Source organism: Pavona decussata, unplaced genomic scaffold (assembly GCF_977016875.1).
Source record: "Pavona decussata unplaced genomic scaffold, jaPavDecu1.1 SCAFFOLD_69, whole genome shotgun sequence".
Taxonomy (NCBI): domain Eukaryota; kingdom Metazoa; phylum Cnidaria; class Anthozoa; order Scleractinia; family Agariciidae; genus Pavona; species Pavona decussata.
This window is the reverse complement of record NW_028145488.1, coordinates 1510241-1528072: the sequence shown is the minus strand read 5'-3', so window position 1 is coordinate 1528072 and position 17832 is coordinate 1510241. Positions and strand designations below refer to the sequence as shown.

Sequence of the window (17832 nt, the reverse complement as noted above, 5' to 3'; positions counted from 1 at the left end):
TTCCACAGTGCTGGTAGAGGGAAGCCCAGGAATTGGCAAGACAACTTTCTGCCTTAAAATAGCCTATGATTGGGCAAATGGAAAAATTCCGAAAGGGTGTTCATTTCCTAAATTTAAGATTGTGTTACTTCTAAAATGCCGGGACATTGATGGAGACATAATAAAAGCCATCGATGAACAACTTCTACCTGAAGATGACGACGTCAAGAAAGAGTTAAGGGATTACATCCGGGATATCTATAACCAAGAACAAGTTCTAATAATTTTGGATGGCCTTGATGAGTTACCTGTAGGTGCTGAACATCACGTGGATAGATTGCTTCGCAGACGAATGTTTCCATTCTGCTTTCTTCTGGCGACATCGCGTCAAGAGAGAGGAATAGAATTGAGGCAGAACGTTAACTTTGATGTCCTTTTGCAAATAGAAGGATTTACTGACAAAGATGCCTTTGAGTATATCAGGAAGCACTTCAGACTTTTGGGGCCCGAACATTTGTCAAAAGGAGAGAGGCTTATCAAAGCAATCCAGGAAAACTCTTTCCTCCATGCTTTACCAAACAATCCATTGAATTTGCTACTTCTCTGTGTTGTTTTTGAGGACTATGAGGGAGAACTTCCATCTCGTCGAACTGAGCTCTATCAGATTATTGTTCGATGCATTTTACGAAGATTCTGTGCGAAAAATAAGTTGGAAGCTCCCCGGGATGACGAGGCTCTCGAGAAGGAATTTGAACAGAGTTTACTGGCACTGGGAGAGTTAGCTTGGAAATGCCTGTTAGAAGATCGTCTTTCATTTCGTGAAAGAGAACTTGCAAAATTTGAAGAGATGTATAAAGATCTGGCAGCTCGCATATCAGGTCTCGTTTTCAAGGAAGCAAGTCTGAGAAAGATCAACCCACAGCACGAATACCACTTCTTTCACAAAACATTTGCAGAACACTTGGCCGCAGCATACCTTGCATTTCTGTTATTGAAAAAAGAGGTCAATATCTTCAAAGAGTTTCGGTTGGACTTCCACAACCATATTGTAGTAAAATACCGGCAAGTGTTTCTGTTTTTGTCCGGTATACTGGGTGAGAAAGCGAGTATCCTTTTCAGCCAGATTGGTGAGAAGCTGGATAGTAAAGACTGGAGCTGGCTCAGATGCAATGAGGAAGAAGCAACGTTTTTTACTGAAAGTTTCAGTGAAAGTGGAAATGCTGAACAGGTTGCGATGGCTCTTTGTACCTTCATTCCTTTTCCGTTGACTGTTGAAATTGACATTTACTTTGGACAAGAATACAAGGGGCTTTTTATTGTCGCGAAATACTGCAAGACCTTTTCGAATTTGCAACATCCTGAACAGTTAACCGTGAACTTAAGGGGAGAACGTGAACTTAATCGTTCACGTGAACTTTTACGTGAACGTATTGGTGCTTTACTAGAAAACGTTGTGGATTACCTAGCGTCCTGTTCTCATCGACTAGCATCTTTGTGCATTTTAACATGTAGCCTGGCCACAGTGGAGGCGCAACATTTGTTTGATTGTCTGTCTGCAAACTCAACTTTATCGTCATTTACTCTTAAAACATTATACAGCATATCTTCGCGCGCAGCTGTGATTGTTGGTAGAGGATTGGTTGCAAGCAAGGCATTGAAAACTGTAACCTTTGAACTGAAGGAAGAATGGGGCGAGGCTTGGGCAAGCGCTCTTGAAATGGGATTGTCTCCTAATACACCTTTGCAGTCAGTTGTCCTCAAGATTTATGGTTCAATGAGTGACACTGCAGTACTGGCTTTTAAACGAATTCTAGTTCACAAATGCGTGACCTCTGTTGATGTCACGTTATATGGAGGGATACTAGATTCACTAGCAACTACCATTGGGGAAGGACTTGCAGTACAAACCGTTTTAAAGTCTTTTACTCTGACCGTGTATGGAAGATTGAGTCAATCAGCTCTCAACTCCCTAGAAAGAGGCTTGCTACAAAATTGCTCCTTGGATACTTTAGAAGTTAAAGTCTTTGGAGACCTCCCAGAAAGCTGGGCGACTGTTGTTAGAGGTATAATTTCAGAAAACAAGCCAAAGCGAAAGCACATTTTCCACCCGGGTATCAAAGGAAAGATAGCAACTGCTAAGTTAGCTAATCTTTGCGGCGAGTTGAGCTATGATGGATCAGAAGCTCTAGGTAAGGTCTTGGTAGATTCAACGCCTTTTAGACGCACTGTGAATATCCACGGAAAAGTTGGTTATCGTGTTGCAAACAGCCTCTCAAGTTATTTGAAGTCACACAAGGCCGATTCTTTCGTTACTTTAAATATTCTGGGAGAGTTGACCAGAGGTGGCAAGATTGCTTTTGAAGAGTTAAAAACTAATGGTCAGAACCATTACGTGAAGGTCCATTGCGCGATGTCAAATAATAGCCTTAAAGGTCTTGATTTCTGTATTGACGATCCTTCATTATTACCTTCAGTCTTCACCAAAATTAAGGATAGTAGAAAGAGCAAACTTGCTCTTACAGTCAATGGCATGAGCGAAACCTTTGCACACGGTCTAGACGACGTATTAACTAACAGCACATCATTAACAGTACTTGCTCTTACAGTCAACAACTTCAGTGGCAAGAGTGGTAGTCGCGTGGATGGTTTGGGTAATGGCCTGGCAAACAACACGTTCTTAACTACCCTTACCCTTACAGCCAGCAACTACAGTGGCAAGGATGAAGACTGGATGACCCATTTGGGTCAAGGTTTGGCACAAAACATGTCAGTGACAACACTGGCTCTTGCAATCTGCTTTAGTGGGAAAAGTAAGACCAGCTTGCCAGTACTGAGAGATATTTTGGCGAAAAACAATTCCCTAACTACACTATCGCTTTTAATCGACAACCGCAGTTCCAAGAGGGGAGAGTGGATCCAAAGCCTGACTGACGGTTTGGCGAAGAACACGTTGTTGTCAGCACTATCTGTCACTATTCACGAGGGTGGGAAGTGGATAGGGAGTCTGGGCGATGCTTTGGCGAAAAACAGGTCCCTAACTTCTCTTACTCTTACAGTCAACAACTGTGACAAAGGTGGACTATGGGCGAATGGTCTGTGTGATGGTTTGGAAAGCAATGTTTCATTGACTACATTCAGGCTTACAGTTAATAACTGCCACTCCTGCATTGATGACCTCGTGCGGCTTACGTTCAGCGCGGTGCAAAAGAGCACAACACTGACTGTTTTTAGTTTTATACTTAACCCTTACCATTTCATTCCTCGATATATTTTCGGTGACAGTGTGACAAGGAACACGTCTCTAACTACTCTCTCTCTTACAGTCGGTAATTGCTCCGACACCACGGGAAGCTGGATGTTGGGTCTGGGTGATACGTTGGCAAACTGTATGGCATTAAGTACTTTGACTCTTACAGTCACTAACAACGGTGGCACAAGTTTTCACTGGATGCTGTTTCTGCGTAACATTTTGGAAAAAATCACGCCATTAAGTACACTATCACTCACATTCAACAACTTCGATGACATGAGTGAACATTATAAAGGGGACGAACTTGGCAATTTTGCAAGAAAATTGTCGTTAACCACAATGACTCTCATAATCAACAGCTACAGTGTTCAGAAAGGAGGCTGCATGGAGCATCTAAACAATGTTTTGGCAAAACTGACGTCATTAACGACGTTCACTCTTAAAATCAACAACTACAGGGCCGTGATTGGAAACTGGATGGATCATGTGGGTGGCGGTTTGGAGAAGAGCCCCTCATTAGTTACATTCTCTCTTACAGTCAACAACTATGGTGAAATGAGTGAAGACTGGATGCCGAGTCTAGGAGACAGTGTTGCCAAGAGCAAGTCATTAACAACTCTCAGTATCACAATCAATAGCTGCAGTGAAGTGAGTGTAGGTCAGTTACTGGCACTGTGTAATACTCTGGCAAGAAGTGAGACCTTAACTACTCTGAGTTTGACAATCAACGACCACAGTTCTACAAGTAGAGGCCTTGGATGTGATCTTAGCAAGTGTTTTGCAGACTGTAAGTCTCTAACGTCACTTAGTTTAGCGGTAAGCTTGTATGGAGAAGAAGATGCTGAGGTAAGTACTACCGGCACTCCATGAACAAACTAGAAAAATTGTAGTTCTTTTAAGTCTAACGTTCGTCTTCAAGGCAAACGTTAGACTTGAATTATACAAGGCTGGTTTTATACCACACAAATGATTGATCAGAAAACTTATTCACGGTCTGGAAAATTAACACAAGCTTTTGTTTTACATTGCTTTTACAAGTATACTCTTTCAAGGACAACAGATTGTTCAATGTCTTGCTGAGAGATATGTGAGTTTCACCAACGGAACAATTCACGCCAGTGTAAGCATAGGAACATGAAAGAGAAACTAGCAATCCGAAGGTCACAGGCTAGACTCCTGTTGGGAGAACTTGGATTTTCTTTTTTTGCGAGTTTGCCTGTGTTACTGACTGAAAAAATACCTACAGATCTCAGTCCTGATACAAAAATTGAGTTTAATGATGATTTTAGCTCTGAGCGGTCCTTTGTGTGGTGTTTAACAAGACAGTTGCGTAACAAAGTGCACGTTAACACTTAAAGTCTAAAGTGGAGGCTTTTAACTTACTGAGAAACTCCTTCAACCTCTTAAGCCTCAATATCAAATTCCAGATTCTCCTCATTGGTGTCAATTAACTTTGACGATCATTGCCCTTGTGAAGAATGTGTGTAAAGATAAGACAGAAATACCCCTGTCACACTGAACGAAGTCACTGTTTTCCAGTTTACTGTTTAACGTGTTTCTTCCGTCTTCAACCCAACCAACCGTCGCTAGAAAAAGTGTACTGTTACAGAAGCCAAATGAAGTTTGCTCAATCAAGCACGTGTGTTGAAAAAAAAAAAAACAAACGTTTTCCCAATATGGCCATAAAATCTGAACACGTGATAGTTCTGGAATGTCTATCGTGAATTGCATGACGTGTGTCACGAATCAAAATTTTCACAAAATGTAAGCTGGAAAGTAAACTACAACCTCACCTTCATGACCTGTGTGTTTGATCCTTTACCCATATTCCAAAACGAAATGAGAAGCTAATCTCTACTGGGGCTTAAGGACGGTGCCTACTTTTGTTACTGCGCATACGTTCTGCTCATCTCGAGATACTCGGGTTTCCTATGGGTGGTGCCCACTAATAGAGGGATATTTTTGCGCGGTTTAAAACTATGCGGAGAAAGCAGAAGTTAGCAAGTGCTGTTAGTATCAAAAAAAAAAAAAAAATGGGAGTAACCATGCATTTTTCAAGATCTAAGATCTGTTTTTCCTTTTTTTTTTTTTTTTTTTCATAAACTGTACAAAAATACTTCTGTATTAGGAGCCACCGTGCCTACTAATACAGAAGTATTTTTGCACGGTTTATGACTATGCGCGGGGAAAAGCAGATTTTAGCAAGGGCTATTGGAATCCAAAAAGAAAATTGGGGGTAACCACGCATTTTTCAAAGATATTTAAGCAACAATAATTCTAAAAAGCAGTAAAATACAAAGCAATGTATGGTGTTTTTTTCCAGATTGAAACTTTATTATGTCTGAAAAATGCATGGTTACCCCCAAGTTTCTTTTTCGTTACCAAAAGCACTTGATAAGTTCTGCTTTGTTCGCATAGTTTTAAACCGTGCGAAAATATCCCTGTATTAGTAGGCACCACCCATTTGAAAACCGAGTATCTCGAGATGCGCGGAACGTATGCGCAGTAACAAAAGTAGGCACCGTCCTTAACGGGTTCAAATGTTTCTCATGTGCAGAAATACACGCACGTCCGTGATAAATAATGCCAGACGTAAAACAACAGCGATCGTTTTTCTGTGTAATTCAGTTTTTGACCTTTCCCAGTCTAAATTTCGCTTGAATAGGAAGTGCTAATTACAATTTTGAGGTCCTGGCCAGCTAAATGACTACTTGAAACACAAGAGGCCTTGTTACACTCTGTGGTATTTTACTTGAAGCTGGCGTGCAACACAGCTGGAGGAAAACTTCATGAGGGATGCTACACTGTTCAAATGTGGAAAGTTATGACAATGTCAAAGTTGCTGTGATTATACGAGCCAATAGCGTTTTATAATGGCAATTGAACTGAGTGAAGTGCACTTTAGTCTGAAATCATACGCGTGATTTCAAAATCGAACGAGCGCGCAGCGCGAGTTGGATTTGAAATCACAAGTATGATTTCAGACCAAAATTGCACGACACAAAGTTCAATTACCACTTTATTACACCTATTTTGAAATCACAGAGTATCATTGTCAATATTAATGTTCTATTTTTGTTACTTCATTTCCATTTTGATGGGCTAAAGAAAGGATGCGATTTAAAGCAAAAAATGGTGCAATTTGGGAATAAATCGCACTGTTGAGAGCCAAACAGATGCAAGGATCACCAGTGATTTCAAAATGGGTGTAATAAATGTTAATATCTTGCTATATCGAGAACAAGCTCCCTTAACAGAAAGGGGATACTCTTTTGTCTGTTTTGTCTGTACAAAATTTGGGCAATGATTGCAGGGTAATTTTGACGGTTGTTGTTAACTTGTAGCTCGTGTCAAGGAACTTAAGTGCAACATTTTAGTTCAAGACTTTATCTTTTAGTGCAACACTTTTGTTTTGTTCTGTTTGTTTGCTTGGTGGTTAGGGGGGGGGGAGTGGTTTGATTCGGGCGGAGGAAACTGTATTCAAAACATTCAAAACATCCCTCATGGACTTTCCTCACAATATAGTTGTACGCTAGCTTCACCGTCGATTGATGTGCCACGTGTGGTCGGCATAATATGTGACAACTTTGTTTGAATTCTTACTGCAGCTGCACTAACAAAGCTCTAAATAACTGGGAACCAGCTTGTAATTGGGTAATAATGCGAGGAATATCGTTAAACAAAGCTACAATACGACCCTTCGACCCTTTCAACCAGAAACCAAGGCTTATCGTTGATTTCTCAGGCCATAAAGCCCTGGTCAAACGGCGCATGATAGTCGATGATAGTTGATGATAGTCAAAACTATCATCAACTGTTATCAGCTATCACTGAGCAGATGGTCAAACGACCCAAAGAAACTAGTAATCGCCGAGGATAGTTCACCGCCGAGTGTAAACACTACAAACATGGCGTCGCGTTAAGTTACAAAACTTGGAACGGATAAATTTTTCGCGGCGCAAGAGGGCGGCAGCCTGCTTCGTTTTCCTTCTGTTGTTGGAAGAACTAACGGAAAATGAATCTAGAGAGCGTTGGTAGAGAAAACAGCTGACCGAAAAGCTGTGGCCAACTATCATGAGCGTGGTCAAACGCGAAAAACTATCATCAACTATCATGAAGAATTTGAACACGCGCAAAGGGAATGATAGTCGATTAGAACGCGTGATAGTTGGTGGTCAAACGAGCGCGCAAATTTTAAGTATCATCGACTATCATCAACTATTGTTGAGTTTTATGTGCCGGTTTGACCGGGGCTTAAGGATTATGAGACGTTCAGCGCACCGTTCTGGGTATAAGCTGCAGCCTGAGATAAAATCTGATGAAACGTTTGCTGTCAGATTTGAGGCACGTTTGTAGGAAATGTGTTGGGCTCGTGTTGGACTCGACCTGAGTCTTTCTAGCGGTTCTGGAGCAGCTGAGCTGGATTCAATTCCTGTTGGAGTGTTGGAAAACGTTGCGTACCAACGCCTGCTAATGGACACACAAAGAATTCTTTCATTCCAGAGAGCGTTTATAATCAAAATTCAAGAAAAATTTCAAATGTAAATTTGTAAGAATACTGGAAAAGAAACAAGACGTCAGAAAAGTACGGCTCAGTAGCTTCCATTTGAATTGTCACACTTTAGGATTTCATACACAGACTCAAGAGTTAGAATCACCTTGTACAGCATAATAAACAGCACCACAGGAAAGTTCTGCTCAGTAACATTCATTTGAATGGTCACAATTGAAGATTTCATCCACAGACTCAAAACTTAGAACCAACTTGTACAGTATAATAAACAGCACCACAGGATAGTATTGCTCAGTAGCTTTCATTTGAGTGGTCACAATTGAAGATTTCATCCACAGACTCAAAACTTAGAACCAACTTGTACAGCATGATAAACAGCACCACAGGAAAGTATTGCTCAGTACCTTTCATTTGAATGGTCACACTTTTAGGATTTCGTCCCCGAAATCAAAAGTTAGAACCACCTTGTACATCATAATAACAAACGTTTGCAATATTCACACTTGAGGTTTTCATCCATCGACTAAAACGTGAAAGCTAAATCGCACGATTCGTGGTCTGGCATAGGAAAGGATTCCAGAGAAGTTTCGATGAATTTGAAACTATGTGCTAAGGTTGGCAAATGTGGTGAAGTACTTCAAAACTTAGCGAAAAACACTTTATCTCGGTCTGCAGCCGATACTCAGTCTGAAGTCTGCAGCGTAAGGCTGAGTCGATATTTATGCCACATAGTCGATACCTGGGAGTGTTCAAGTATCGATACTTGTGAACGACACAGGTTGTGTTTTGATGCCGTTAAACTGACAACTTCAAAGAAGCGTGATGTGTATTCCACATAACGTTGGAGGAATTTGAATTCTTACTGCTCTCAAGCATAACCTTTTTTTGCGGAAGAATTTTACTGTTCTCTTGGCAGCACAGCAACTTGAGCGTTCTCTACTCGTTTAAGCCTGGATTCTACCGACGGTAATGACGTCATAGTACATGTCTGGAGCAAAGACGTCACAGTATCGATATGAAAAAGTGCCAAGTATCGGGAAATATCTCACGAATATCGTATCGCATGTGAAGCTGGTATCGGCTCACTGTTACCTGCAGACTACCGAAGTATTAATTGAGAATGAAAGTCCGTTGTCATGGTAATAATGTGAATTTGCTGTTTGGGTGACTGTGGGGTTTCTCTCGTCTCATGATTCCCAAATGGATAGAATTACCTTTTAAGTGTAAGTAATGTAAATAGCTCTTGAAGACCGTGAACGTCAGAGCAGCTGAATTGTATTTGAACATTTTAGAATCAGAAGACACAAATCGAGAAGGTTTTGTCTTCTTTCTATGATCCTTGTACTGACAAATCTCCTGTAATTCAAGTACGGGGAAAAATTGTTTCTTGCCAAATGTTACTGCTTTCATTAAGCAAAGTGTAACCAACGTGAACATTATTTCATGCTATGTCGTGCTGTACAAAACAAAGACATGGTATAAGTTTTGTAGTTAGGTAGATAGCAATTGTACAGCCGTACGTATTTCTAACAGGGTGCATTTGGTACCTCAATTGTACATAGACATTAAGTCAGATTTAACATTTCTAGAATCAGAAGACACAAATCGAGAAGGTTTTGTCTTTTTTCTTGAATCCTTGTGCTGTTAAATCTCCTGTAATTCAGGGTACGGCATGTAAGTTTTGTAGTTAGGTAGATAGCAATTGTTACAGCCGTAAATTTTCTAACAGGATGCATTTGGTACCTCAATTGTACATAGACGTTAAGGCAGATTTAACATTTTAAAATCAGACGACACAAATCGAGAAGGTTTTGTCTTCTTTCTATAATCCTTGTACTGATAAATCTGTAATTCAAGTACCGGGAAAAACGTTTTCTTGCCAAATGTTATCGCTTTCATTAAGTAAGTTAAACTAACGTGAACATTATTTCATGCTATGTCGTGCTGTACAAACCAAAGACATGGTATAAGTTTTGTAGTTAGGTAGATAGCAATTGTACAACCGTATATATTTCTAACAGGGTGCATTTGGTACCTTAATTGTACATAGACATGAACTTGAAAGGTAAAGCAGATTTAACATTTTAGAATCAGAAGACACAAATTGAGAAGATTTTGTCTTTTTTCTATAATCCTTATTCAATCTCTTGTAACGCAATTGCAGGGTTGAATGTTTTGTGCCTAGTGACTTTAACCAAGTAAATTACAAGAGACGAATATAAGATTGACCCCGAGTAACGAATTCGGAGTAAAATGTAATATTAGAATTTTATTAAACCATTTGAAGTTTAAATGCTTGAGTATGATATCTGTATTTGATTTACAGATCAGCGTGAAATGTTCCTAAAATACCAATTGGTCCAGCAGAACATAAGCGAAGGGAACAAAGAAACTCGTCAATTGAAGGAATTTGTACATATCAGCTGTTTGATTTACAAAGATCAACATAGAATTTCTCCTTTTTAAACTCATTAATAATTCATTTAGAGAAAACAAATCACATCACCACAATGAAGAAGATTTGGAAATGTGATCTTGAGTATCTTAAAATTTAGTGAACGAGTGCTTTGAATGTCTTCATAAACTATTAATGGTTTGAGAAGTTACATCAAACACACGAAAGAGTGTTTGATGCGATTTCTAAACACCTCGAATAGTTGGCTGAAAAAGCGAGGCGCACTTCTCGTTGTTTGAAAATCGTATGAAACACTCTTCCTTGTGTTTGATATATTACTTACAATACCAACACATTTCACAGCAGTGAGATGATGACGATACGAAATTCATCAACCGGGGCGCATTTTCTCCATGTGCCAGCTTAGAATTAACCTTAAAAGAGATGAATGGACACCCAGCGAGAACAACATGTGATACACTTTTGTTTTTGGTGATGTTTTTGTTAATTGTTCATTGCAAGTTTTTCTTCGTTTGTTTAGGTTTTCGTTTGTTACGCTCTGATTGGTTAAAATAAAGTCGCACCCTTTTCTCCACCGATTAGAAATGAAACCAAGCCACAAGAATATCCCACGCCTCTCAGTTTGATGGAACATTTCGAATTCTGATTTGTTTTTTCTGTTTTTTGTAAAACGTTGATTCGGTTTGACGACAAGGTTAAAAACCATTGATTGAAGCCAAAGCTGAAGCAAGTCCTGTTTTGTATCAAAGGAAAGCACTTGAAAATGATTTGGCCATTTCCGAGTTGCTGTGAGCCTCAATATGAAAGCCTTTAGCCTTTGGCCTCGCTTTTATAATGAGGTTCAAAGTAATTCGGAAATGGTCTATTTTCTTTTTTTTTTTGTTGTTGTTTTTTTGTTTTGTTTTTTTTTGAAAATATGCATTGGAAGTACTGTACCGCTGAAACATTTGATCGTGTTGCCCTGAATGGTGCTCGGACAATGCAATGCTGCAATGGCGACAAGCGGAGCACTGCGACGGCAAAGAACGTGGATCACTGTGCCGGGCACGGGCCTTAACTCTAATGTTGATATGATACTCATAGGCTGTTTGATCTTGGGGCCCTGAAATGGTGCTCGGATATGAGCCCTTCTATTAACGGGCCTTTTTTTATTGGTGCAATGGCGACAAGCGGAGCACTGCGACGGCAAAGAACGTGGAGCACTGTACCGGGAACGGGCCTTAACTCTAATGTTGATATGATACTCATAGGCCGTTTGATCTTGGGGCCCTGAAATTGTACTTGGACATGGGCCTTGTATTAACGGGCCTTTTTTATTGGTGCAATGGCGACAAGCGGAGCACTGCGACGGCAAAGAACGGGGACCACTGGGCCGGGAACGGGCCTTAACTCTACTGTTACAATACTCGTAGGCCGTTTGATCTTGCAGCCCTGAAATAGTGGTCGAACATGGGCACTTGCATTAACGGACCTTTTTTATTGGTGCAATGGCGAAAAGCGGAACACTGCGACGGCAAAGAACGTGGATCACTGTGCCGGGAACGGGCCTTAACTCTACTGTTACAATACTCGTAGGCCGTTTGATCTTCGTGCCCTGCCTTAGCACCAGTAATGTTAACACTTGTCCGCCATTCCAGGGTACGGGCGCTAGTTTTAACACAATTTGCTGGCTGCACCTACTTTTCCTGCGCCTCGGTCTTTAAATTAACAAAACTAAGAAATGGTGAAAAGCAGGAAAAGGTTTTCTCTTAATACCCTCAGAAAACATTTTTGCTACAAAAATGAAGTTGCCCTTCACTCTCTCGCAGAATTCAACTTTCGCCAACGTAAACTTACTATAGTACAGAATTGGTAACTAGAATCCTTAAAACCTCGAACTATATGCAATTTCTCCTGCTTTCCGCTTTTACGTAATTCAACCGCAGATAATTTGAACTTTTCATGTCGCTATAATGAGTGGTCTGATTATTTTCTTGGTTCAAGTTATTAAGCTTTCTGGTCAAACTCAAGTTATATTGGTTTGGTTTGTGTCTCATTCGTTTTTGAAAACTGAAGAAAAACGATTTTTTGACATTTTCGCCTTTTTTCTGCTGAAACGCTTGGAGCTGACTTAATTCAGTTTTTGTACCATGAAGAAACTCGGAGTATTACTGCTTTCCTGTACAGTCAACTCTCGTTATAGCGGACACCCTCGGGACATCGTTTAGTGTCCGTAATAGCGACAGTCCATAATAGCAGGGTGTGGGCATCAACAGAGGTGCCGGCGTAAGGCTTGAGATTCCAGTTGGTTATGAGTTACGTGGCGACCCAAAATATCTTATAAGACTTGACAAGCTTATCAACAGTAGTGAATCTTCTAAGCAGTCATTGGGAATGGAGGATGAGAGCTTGGTCTCTCCTAGAGAGTCTGGAAGGAAAAGGCATAACCTGAAGTGAAAACGCAGAGTCTGTTGTACAGCCACTAAAGAGATTGGTGTGAAAGCAAACATTCCAGAATTCTTTCGAAGTGTGTTTTGACAAATGACGAACATAAGACTGCAATTTATGTTACATGCGAAGTTTATGGTGCATGGTGTCTGTTTTATCGAGAGTCAAAACAATAAAAGTGTTATGTTTGTACCACAAAAGTGTCCGTAATTCCGTAATAGCGGGAGTCAGTTTCAGTCGAACGCCTATAGCTCTCGCCGGGGATCTGAATTTTGTCCGTAATAGCGAGTGTCCGTAATAGCGGGGTGTCCGCAAGGCGAGAGTTGACTGTAGATGGGACACTCATCCATCGCCAAGCAGTTATTGCCCCCAGAAATTATTCGCCAGTAATCATACACCTTGCCAGAGAGACAATATCAATTTGAGTTTCTTGTGTAAACAAACAACTCGACAATTTCACGACCAAACTATCCTTGAAGCACAGTCCCTAAAGCAACTGAAAATACGTCGACTATCCTCTACTTAACAACCCCTCCAGTATCTGAAAAGAAATGAAAGGTTCCTAACTTGTACACCTACCGCTCCTATCTCAAAGGGTTTTGAAGCTTTTGAAGAAACATTGTATGAATTTGATAGCTCTCAAGGGTTACAATTAATACGTACCACCATCATTATCAATCGGCCTTCACCCAAACGGAAGATAGAACTTCTTTGCAAATGTCGCAGTCAGCCAACTCCACAGAGAGAGATTCGATAATAAGACCTGTTTATACTTCAGGGTGTGTTGATTAAGAACCAGGAATTACACTGCAACTACGGAGAAGGGGATTGGGTGAGGGGTCTAGAGAAATAATTGTGAATTCGGAGATCTCCCCCTTCCCACCCCCACCTCCTCCTGACCACTTTCTTCTCCAGCCGCCCCACTCCTTCCCCGCCCCCTTCGACTGAAACAGATTTTCAGAGCGGAAGGTCTGATACTTAGTCGTTTTGACCAGGGGCTCGTTTCTCGAAAGTCCCGGTAACTTACCGGGCCCGGTAAGTATATTTTTAATTTTTTTTTTCGCCGATTACACAGTGATTACAGACATGGTACTTGACAAAGGTTTTCATAGAATCATAAGATTTCAAAATTTAGTATTCAAAGCTAACAAAAATTCATATTGACTTCTGTTAAGAAACCTTTATCACTAAAGACACTTATCTTGCCCGGTAAGTTACCGGAACTTTCGAGAAACGGGCCCCTGGACTTAGGAGGTGTTGCTAGGTGGGAAACTTGCTGCGTCTAAGATGAGTTTTGAACTGCACGAAGAAGGTTAGTATGGCATCCATTTTAAGTTTAGCTTTTTTTGCTGTTTAGCTATAGCACTTACTGTTTAACATTTCAACTGACTGGCCAAGCGAGAGCTTTACATACTTGGCTCTTTCAAGAATCCAAGATCTTAGATCCAAGGTATTTAAAGTAAGACATGTTGTCTTCCCTGTCACTGAGCTCAAACGTAGTTCTGCCGTTATCTCGATGTATTTAGCTTTAGATTTTTTACAATTCAGAGCGCCATAGCCACCCTCACAGACGGGTTTCTGATACATTCTGATAGGAGAATTTTTAGTAAATTCACACTAGCCTCCTTGCCACGTTTAAATGGGTGTCCCCCAGTTTTTCGTCATGTACTGTGGAATAAGTCAACATTTAAAATGAAGTTCAAATTCCTACCCATGTAAACACAAACCAAATTTTCCATGGTTTCAAACCCAACGGAAATCAAGGAAAAATTCGTTTAATATTCTCAGTTTCCACCCAATTACAGCAGGATTTTATATCGCTCTTGCTTGGTCCTTAGGTTGTTCCACTGTTTCCAGGTCGAATTGGAATTTGAAAATGTTGGTTTTTGTGGAGGGAGGAAAACCGGAGAACCCGGAGAAAAACCCTCGGAGCAGGGACGATAACCAACAACAAACTCAACCCATGAGTTGACACAGAAATATTTAGCTAGCAAGTGTCATCATTGCTAGATAAACAAGAAAAGTTAGGTTTGAATCTCATTGTTAGTTTTTACTGCTGGTTACAGGGGTGGCTATGCAATAAACACACCATCTTTTGAAGGGGTGTACAAGCAGAGTCTACCATTTATTTTGTGGTTTGCAGGTGGGGCCTGTTGGAATATCAGTAGTTTTGATCTCTCCTCTTAAAGAAAATAACAAACTGCTTAGAAGAATGCTCCAAGTCCTGTGAGATTTGATAAACTTCAAAGCTGTCACATCAAATTCAACTCGATCCCACTGAGATCGTAAGGTGAATAATTCTGAAGTAGAATAAAACGTCAATTTAATTTCGACTTAACGTTCTTATATAAACGTACTTTTAAAATTTAATTTATACGTACTTATACAATTTAAATTGTATTAACAAAAACGTAGTTATACCTTATTCACACCAACTAAACGTGTTTAGTTAAACCAGGTTTAAAAAAATGAAAAAAATTGACAGAATACTGAAAAAAGGAATCTTACATATGTTAACCAAACTTTTATTAAGCTAAATTTGAAGTCGAAAAACATAAGCAAGCAACTTCTATGAATATTACGATTTTTGAACTGTGTTTAATTGGAAAGTTGTTCAACATGTTTTTAAGTTTGGTATAAACAGAGCATAAGTGATTATTTTCTTTGCGTTCCCGTCGTCTATGATATGCTGTTGTTATGTGACGTGCTGCCTACTTTTCATAGAAAGCGAGCATTCGTCTTTTTCCACTCAAATTCTTTCGCGAGCGTCGGTTTGTTTCTCCCTCAACAGAAAAATTTATCATAATACAACTCCCCCAGAACACACAGAAACTATTGCGTGGGAGACAAACAAAAGAAGCTGCTCGCAGTTTGGATGTTTTTCACGGAATTTTCTAAGTTACGAGTTCTTATTCAATGAATTTAGACGAAAGATAAAGCTGGGCGGGGATAATGTTTCCATTTAACTGCTCCGAAAGGAAGCAAGTGTGGTTTCTGTCGTTACTTTTGGATGCTCGCGTCGTGTTCGTGATCAAGGAACATCATTACTGGCGCACGAGAGACTTGGTACGAGTGACGATAACAGAGCAAGACGGGAGATTTGTTTGACCTTACATATCACAGTTATTTGAAGCTGAAAATGTATCAAGAAATTGAAATACCCAAGAGAGGGAAGCACTCAATGAGTAAGGATTTGCCTGTCCATTTTTTTTTTCTATTTTTATTTTTTTCGCTTTTATTGTTATCCGGGGCTTCGGATTTTTCTGCATTTTCAGCGATGGGACAGAACACATCTTTTCAGGATACATGTGTAGCCTAAGAATTATGTCCATAAAACAACAGAATTGAAAAGAAAACTTGTTTTACGAGGTAAGTATTACGAACCGAATTTATGGCAATAAGTACGAAAGGCTCGAGAATTTCACTTTCCTTTTTTCGTAAGTCCATTGTCGTGACTTTCCAATCGAGCAAATCAGACCCGGGGGGGGGGGGGGAGGGGCACTTGACCCATGTTTGGTTATAGGGGAGCCGCTGGGGGTTTAAAACCCTGACCCTGTTTAGGACGAAAATAGCCTTAAATACCTATCCTGTGTAGGACAATGCCCTCTATTTTAAGACCCTTTTTAGGACAAAGGACAACATCTAGCTCTCGTGTTACAAAAGTGTTTATTGGCAATAGCAATAACATTTAAAGGCCCACTGTCACTTACCGGACGTGATGTTCCACGCATTGAAACGCGAATACCAATCACAACAGATAAAATGATACACTTCCTAGAAGTGATGGCGAAAAATCCCAAAATTTTGCATTAACAGCGGTGAACCTTAAGTGGAAACTCAATTGACGTGAAGCATTGTTCACTGAAATAAATGCAGAGTAACGCCTCTGATTTCGGATTGCCAAATACTCGACGACAGTCTTGCAACCATATCCTGTCTAGGACGGACGGGTCCACCCTCGCTTGAAATTATATACCCTGTTGAAGTGTTCAGGGCAGAGGGGCCAAAAACCATAGCCTATCCAGCGGCACGTACCCGTATAGCGGTACCCCCCCACCCGGGAAATCAGATCACTTCCATATTTGGAAAACGAAACCAATCCGGGAAAAAACCCTTCTTCATCAAAGCGTGCATTCCGAGACGGAGGAAGGGAGGAAGGGTTTCTTCTGCCTTCTCGCGTTAAAACATAATTTACTCGTACTTTTGCTATTAATATTGCAATCATGGGGTAAGAAAATCTTTTTTACCGAGGTTGTTAATATGTAGCGAGTGAATCAACTTTATGGAGCTCAGCTGTGGGCAAAATTTCTTCGTGGATCGCGAAGCTGATTGTTTGGCGAATTTGACGTCGAAGGTAAGCGTACGGCAAAGTGGATATAGCGTGTATAGTTTGCTCTGTTAAGCTTGGTTTTTAACTTTCAAAGAACCCTCGATTCAATTCCACTTTAATCTTTCAATGAACATGGGTCTTAGTGCTTCGTAAAAGCTCGAGATGAATCAATGCAAGTCTTATTGTTCATGGAGGCTTCGCGTTGGATCGAAATTAGCTTACATATGCATGTTGCAGAGATTGTTGCTTGAAAATGACAATCTTACTATTGACTTAATAACGAACACGTTTTACAGTGCTTTTAACTGCTTCTTTGGATTTAGTTTAACTTGATAGAGATCTCTGCGTGACTCTGATTAAAAGAGGCTCGCGTTGAAAAGTATGAGGCACGCTATGTCGGTAGAAACATGCAAATTAAGCTTAATTTCAAGCTAACTGAAATGTCTCCGAAGGAAGTCTTGTTGAGTCACATTTATCGCAGAATGCTAACAGTAAGTTCAAGTCTACGTTTCTATCAAATGTTTTGGTGCAAGCTGATCAAAAGATCAGGCATTTCTTCTTTGGTTTGTAATTTTTTATGACGCAGTTACAGACGCCACCCTGATCTGCATAGCTAGTCATGCATGGCCAGGCTCCTTATTAAAGGCGCTTTGTTTGTACCACGAATAATAATAGCGTCCATAATTTGTTGATCCTAGACTAAGAGATACATTGTAAAGCCTTGAAATGATTCTAAACAATACTGCAAAGTTTGTCTCCAAAAATTCTGGTGCAATTTATTGGGAAAGATTTCTGCACAGCCCCAATAAAATTATACATGTGACGTTGTCATACCTGTTTCACAAAAAACGAGCATGAATAGTGTTTTAGTCGTAAAATGTCTGCACAATTAAAGTATGGGGCTGTGCGGAAATCTT

At 40.2% G+C, this 17832-nt stretch overlaps 1 protein-coding gene and 2 long non-coding RNA genes across 3 annotated transcripts in view; 1 reads left to right on the top strand and 2 right to left on the bottom strand.

The window, feature by feature from the left end:
- Positions 1 to 5021, top strand: part of LOC146477712 (uncharacterized) — a 36449-nt gene extending 31428 nt beyond the window's left edge. Inside the window, exon 18 of the mRNA XM_085113049.1 lies at positions 5 to 5021. Within this exon, the coding sequence (XP_084969175.1) occupies positions 5 to 4099 (4095 nt within the window). The 3' untranslated portion in view covers positions 4100 to 5021. The remainder of the gene's footprint in view (positions 1 to 4) is intronic.
- LOC146477707 (uncharacterized) overlaps positions 1 to 17832 on the bottom strand; it is a 545413-nt gene that overhangs the window by 429073 nt on the left and 98508 nt on the right. The window lies entirely within an intron of this gene.
- LOC146477710 (uncharacterized) overlaps positions 1 to 17832 on the bottom strand; it is a 178338-nt gene that overhangs the window by 119226 nt on the left and 41280 nt on the right. The gene's annotated exons all lie outside the window — the stretch shown is intronic.